This window comes from Nicotiana tomentosiformis, chromosome 2, assembly GCF_000390325.3.
Source record: "Nicotiana tomentosiformis chromosome 2, ASM39032v3, whole genome shotgun sequence".
Lineage (NCBI taxonomy): Eukaryota > Viridiplantae > Streptophyta > Magnoliopsida > Solanales > Solanaceae > Nicotiana > Nicotiana tomentosiformis.
This window is the reverse complement of record NC_090813.1, coordinates 133349777-133356300: the sequence shown is the minus strand read 5'-3', so window position 1 is coordinate 133356300 and position 6524 is coordinate 133349777. Positions and strand designations below refer to the sequence as shown.

Below are 6524 nucleotides of genomic sequence, written 5' to 3'. Positions count from 1 at the left end.
TGAACAATTCCTATAATGTTGGAGTACACAACGAACGTGATAATGTATCCCAACATGATGATTCAACTAGTGAAACTCGCAATGAAGGAGATGAAACAACTCCAGATCGCGAAGGTCAAAATACTCATCATGTGAAAAGTCCAACTCCTTATGATGCGGATGAGGAACACGTTGTTGAAACGGTCAAAATCTTGAGAGAGCAACAAAGGGAGATTATGAATCACCTCTTAAGACAAGACCGGGTGATGACAGAATTGAAGCAACCGCTTTCGGTTTGCTTCTAATAACTCTAATGGAGGAGTTCAGATTCTTCCTAGTGTTCCTAGAAATCAAACAGTTCAAAGAATCAGTAACAATGCTCCGTGGGAGGAGTTCGATTTTAACAAGGTAGGTGGTACAAGTAGTGGATCCGGGAACGATCACAACGCCAATAATCCTTTCAAGACCGAGATCATGAGATTCATGAGGAAGATAAATAAACGAATAGACCAAAATACTAAAGAATTCCATGCTCAACTGAATCAGATCCTGGGAGCGCCACCAGCGCTAAAGGGACCTTATTCTAAGAGGTATACACAATTCTCGTTCAAACTAAGTGTTGCCCCAGAGTTGATTCCAAAAATATTTAAGATGTAAAATATTTCGAAGTATGATGGGACTTCGGATCCATAGGAGCATATCACGACCTATTCTATGGTTGTAAAGGGAAATAACTTACCCCAACACGATATTGAATCTGTCTTATTGAAAATATTTGGCGAAACATTGATGAAGGGTGCTTTAACTTGGTATTCCTTTTTACCTAAGCATTTAATTAATATTTTTGAAATGCTTACAGATTCTTTTATTAATGCTCATACCGGGGCAAGAAAATTCCATTCAAGGAAAGTAGATATATTCAAAATAGCCCAAGGAGAATCCGAACTATTGCAAGAGTTCGTGATCCGATTTTAGAAGGAAAGAATGTTGTTGCCGGTAGTACCGGATTAGTGGGCAGTTGAAGCGTTTACAAAGGGTCTCAACCCATTGAGCTTTGATGCCTCCAGGAAATTGAAGAAAAGCTTGTTAGAATTTCAGGCAACCATGTGGGCAGATGTCCACAATCGCTACGAGTCAAAGATTAGAATTAAAGATGATCAATTGAGTTCCTCGGTGTCTTCCAAAGGACGTAATCATGATCAGAATTAGGAAAGGGTTAAAGTTGATATTGATGCATATCATAGATCTTCTAGAGGTCACTTTCAGCCTTACGAAAGGGTCGATAGGCGAGGAAGTAAAGGTTTTCAGTCATCAAATATATTTGCTTCCGATAGAAGAATGGATCATGGTCGGAGTAGCATAACTTTACCGGAGAAAGAAGCAGCGAGGCCCCGAGATTCAGCGTATCCCCGGTTATCCGACTACAACTTTAACATCAATTTAGTAGAGTTGGTGTCGACTATGAAAAATATTAAGGAGTCTAGGTTTTCGGAACTAATTCAGTCGGATCCTAGTCAAAGGGATCCTATTCGATGTTGTGAGTTCCATGGAACACGTGGTCATAAGACTGGGACTACTGACACTTTCGTGAAGAGGTTGCAGTGTTGCTGAAAAATGGTCACCTTAGAGAATTTCTAAGTGGTCGGGCCAAAAATAATTATGGGAAAAATTGAGACATTAGGGAGCCATCTAAATCAGTTGCAGGGCTAGCTCGTATAACTACAAACATAGTTTTTGGTGGTTGACATTTTCAGCAGTAAAGAAGACGAAGATATCGGTAACTCATGGCAAGAGGATCTGAGAATCTTCAGAAGATGACATCACTTTCACATAAGATAATACTGATGTATTTCTTCTACCGCACAACGATGCTTTGGTAATATCTCTTAATATCTTAGACTTTAAAGTTAAACGGGTGTTCGTTGATCCAGGTAGTTCAGCCAATATCATACAATAGAGATTTTTAGATCAAGCAAAGTTAACCGGAAACATAGTTCCGGCGACAAAGCTTCTGACTGGTTTCAACTTAACAAATGTAACGACCCGGGGAGATTTTACTGCCTATATATGCCGATGGCATAACGAAGACCACACTATTCAAAGTGGTAGATGGCGACATGGGATACAATGTGATCGTTGGAAGGCCTTGGATACATGAAATGAAGGTTGTACCATCAAATTATCATCAATTGCTTAAATTTCCCACGCCGAAGAGAGTTAAGCAGATCAGAGAAGATCAACCGGCTGCAAGAGAGATGAACACAATGACCTTGTCCAGAAGCAAGGAAAAAGAATTAAAGAAATAGTATTTACAGGAGCCGGTGCCCTCTTCCACCCCGATTGACGATAATAGAGAAGAGGAGTCGTCGGATTTTTATCAGGCACCAAAGTCTTTTTAGGTACCGGAAGAAACTCATGCGACCAAATCAACCGCTAAAAAGCTCGAACAAATGGACTTGTTCATAGATCTCTTATAAAGGAAATTCCATTTAGAAACGGGGTTGAGTCCCGAACTTAGATTAAAAATTATAGATTTTCTAAAATCTAACATCGATTGTTTTGCATGGTCGCATTCAGATATGACAGGTATTCCATTGGAAGTGGTTGTCCACAAGCTGAGTTTGGATCCTAACTTCCCTCCGGTAAGGCAGAAAAAACAACCAATATCAGAGGTAAGAAACAGATTTGCCAATGAAGAGGTAACCCAGTTACTAAATATAGGTTTAATTAGAGAAGTAAATTACCCCGATTGGTTAGCTAATGTAGTGGTAGTACCAAAAAAGAATAATAAATTTAGAATGTGTGTAGATTATAAATATTTGAATAATGCATGCCCTAAGGACTCTTTCATGTTGCCAAACACTGATCAAATGATTGATGCTACGGCCCGAGCATGAGTTAATAATTTTTTTTGATGCATATTCCGGGTATAATCAAATTAGGATGCAACTAGAAATAAAAAAAAAACTCGTTTATCATAAATTTGACACATATTGTTTTAATGTGATGCCTTTCGGGCTTAAAAATGCCTGAGCCATTTACCAGAGGCTTGTTAATAAAATATTTAAAAAATAAATTGGTAAGACGATGGAGGTTTATATTGACGACATGTTGGTTAATTCTCTTAATACAGGAGATCATTTGACTCATTTACAAGAGACATTTGATATCTTGAAAAAGTACAACATGATTCTCAACCCGAAAAAATGCGTTTTTGGAGTTGGATCTAGTGAAATTTTGGGGTTCTTGGTCTCTCAAAGAGGAATTGAGGTAAACCCCGATAAGATAAAAGCCATCAAGGATATCCCGGACCACTTGACAAGTGTGAAGGAATGCAGAAGTTCATCGGTAGGTTAGTAGCTTTAAGCAAGTTTATATCAAAATCTTTGGAGAAATGCCATCATTTCTTCTCGCTTTTGAAAAAGAGGAGTAATTTCATATGGACTCTGGAATGCCAACAAGCATTGAAAGACCTAAAAAGGTACCTGTCTAGCCCTCCGTTGTGAATGTGAGAAGTTGTTAATCTATTTAACGGTATTGGAAGTAGAAGTAATCATTGTTTTAATTCGAGAGGAAGAAGGTACGCAATTTCTTATTTACTATGTCAGTAAAATTTTATCGGGAGAGAAAACACGTTATCCGCACCTCGAAAATTTGGCCCTAGATCTCGTAGTCACATCTCGAAAGCTTAGGCCTTATTTTCATTGTCATCCTATAGCCGTTGTGAGAACTTTGTTCTTGAGTAATGTCCTTCATAAACCTGAATTATCGGATCGATTGGCTAAATGGGCAGTCGAAGTTAGTGAATTCGACATTGAATACAAACCCAGGACTGCGATCAAATCGTAAGTTTGGATGATTTTGTGGCTGAATTTAGTCCGAGATTGATGCCTTTAGCTGCTAAGGAAGAAGTGCTAGTATCGGTAACTATATCAAGTGTTTGGACCTTATTTACGGATGGAGCTTCCAATGTAAAAGGGTCCGATCTCGGGATATTAATCACTCATTCGGGAGTAACCCTTAGACATGCCATTAGAACTATACCATTAACTAACAATGAAGCTGAGTATGAGGTTTTAGTAGCATGACTTGAGTTATCTCGGGAACTAGGCTCTGAGGTAATTGAAATAAAGTACGAATCCCAACAGGTAGCGAACCAGGTGTATAGAATTTTCGATACCAAGGAGCAACGCATGCATTAGTACTTGAATAAGGTCCAAGTATTACTTTCCCAATTTAGGAAATGGTGAATCATCCATATTATGAGAGAAGAAAACATGGAGGCAGACATATTGGCCAATTTGGGGTCGTCCACATAAATGAAAGGAATTGATTCATGTGCGGTCGTTCAACTATTGCATTCGGTATTGGACGTGGACGAATATTGTGAAGTTAACTCAACCAAACTAATTTGGTAATGGAGAAATGAGTTTATAGAATATTTAAGGCGTGGCAAATTTCCTGAAGATCCAAAAGCATCCCGGGCACTACAGACTAAAACTGCTCATTATTGTCTTGTTAACGGTCAAGTGTACAAGAGGTCTTTTCAAGGACCATTGTCTCGGTGTTTAGGGACATTAGAGGTTGACTACGTGATGAGAGAAGTTCACGAGGGAGTGAGCGGGAACCACTCCGGTGCAGACTCGTTAGTTCTCAAATTGATAAGGGTTGGTTACTATTGGCCCCAGCTAGAGCAAAATGCGAAGGCATTTGTACAAAAATGTGATAAATGTCAACGTCATGCACAATTAGTGAATCAATCGACGAAACTTTTGCAGTCAGTGTATCACCATGGCCATTCATGAAATGGGGGATGGACATAGTTAGTCCCTTACCATAAGGTCCCGTGCAAGTAATATTTCTTTTAGTTTTGACTGACTATTTCACTAAATGGGTTGAAGTAGGTGCTTATAAAAATATTGGAGAGGGAGAAGTGATTTATTTCATATGGGATCACATCGTCCGTTGGGAGTACCAAAAGAAATTGCTTGTGACAATGGGCCGTAATTTATAGGTTTCAAAGTCACAAAGTTTTTGGAAGGATTGAAGATCAAACGAATTACATCTTTTCAGTACCATCCAAGTACTAACAGACAAGAAGAGTCGACCAACAAGATAATAATCCAAAATCTTAAAAATAAATTAGAAGAAACTAAAGACAATTGGCTAGATGAGCTACTAGGTGTGTTATGGGCATATCGAATAATGGCAAAATCGAGCACTGGTGAAACTCCATTTTCACTTGTATACGGTGTGAAAGCTTTGAGCCCGTTGGAAATTGGAGAACAAACCATAAGGTATTCTCACGCAAATAAGGAGGCAAATAATGAAGTAATGCTGATTAAGTTGGATCTGTTCGAAGAACACCGAAATATGGCGTATGTGAGAATGGTGGCACAAAAGCAAATAATACAAAGATATTACAACCGTAGATCAAATATTCGATATTTCAAAGCCGGAGACTTATTTTTTAGAAAAGTAACTCAAAATACTCGAGAAGTTAATATTGGGAAGCTTAGACCAACATGGGAAAGACCTTACAGATTTAAGCTATAACCAGTAAATGTTCATATCAATTGGAGAATCAAGACGGAGTTAATTGCCATACAGTTAGAACGTAACTCACCTCAAAATGTATTACTGTTGAAGATCCTTGTTAATTCTGAAAGTATGTGCTGCACTATTTCCCCTTCGACCAGTTTTTGTCTAGATTGGGTTTTTCTGGCAAGGTTTTAATGAGGCAGCAACACAAATCATACTATGAGAAAATGATCATCAAAGACAATAAGATATCCAGTGTTTGAATTCTCATACTTAATATCCGAACACTGGGGGGTGGGGGGGGAAACTATTACATAGTAGAGCAATAAAAGTATCACGAAGACCGGAGACTGTTAGAACAGGGGCAAAATAATTTTATCAGGACCGGAGACTGCATGATCAGCCCTGTAGAAATGAGTTGTACAAGTTAGCCACATGCATTGACAACTTTATTTATGTAAGCAAATGAATGTTTATGTAAATGTACTTTTAAAGATACAAGGAATAAATCAAAGTCCTTTTAGTTTTATCTTACTTCTTGTCCAACTAATATGTTAAATTATTTTCTATTTGAAAGTTAGTTAAAACTTCAAATGCTTGTGCCAGAATGAATAAGAGGCATCCTCTTCAAGAACACTGTAAACATAAGGGCCCTCTCTTATAAAACCCTCATAGTCAAAGGGTAGATTCCGTAAATGTGAATGCCCGAGATCAAACGTTATCAGATGTAAAAAGAATTCTCGAGCTTTGTCAGCTAAATAAAAAAGAATATTTCTTGCACAATACTTATGCCAAAAATGCTTTCATTATTTAAAATGCCAAACTCAGTAAAGAAGTTTTGGCATAATTACAAAGGAAAAGAAAAATATATACATCAATTATTTTTGTTGCTAGAGCCCGAAGGGAGAGAAAAGTCTTCGTTTTCCTTTTCAAGAGAAGGTTGTTCCGCTTCTGGTTCGAGGCCTTCATCCTTATCTTCTTGTTCTTCTTCGGCTTCCTCTTTG

General features: G+C 38.1%; 1 protein-coding gene across 1 annotated transcript; it reads left to right on the top strand.

The window, feature by feature from the left end:
- The first annotated feature begins 3066 nt into the window (after positions 1 to 3066).
- On the top strand, positions 3067 to 5535 carry LOC138905637 (uncharacterized). Its single transcript, XM_070194158.1, has 2 exons — positions 3067 to 3249; positions 5053 to 5535. Exons 1-2 carry the CDS (start codon positions 3067 to 3069, stop codon positions 5533 to 5535), a joined length of 666 nt encoding a protein of 221 aa, XP_070050259.1.
- The last annotated feature ends 989 nt before the right edge of the window (positions 5536 to 6524 follow it).

Coding starts and splice junctions, on each gene's coding strand:
- LOC138905637 (XM_070194158.1), top strand. CDS start 3,067: ATGGAGGTTTATATTGACGACATGTTGGTTAATTCTCTTAATACAGGA. Junction 3,250..5,052: donor TCTCTCAAAGAGGAATTGAG/GTAAACCCCGAT, acceptor ACATCTTTTCAG/TACCATCCAAGTACTAACAG.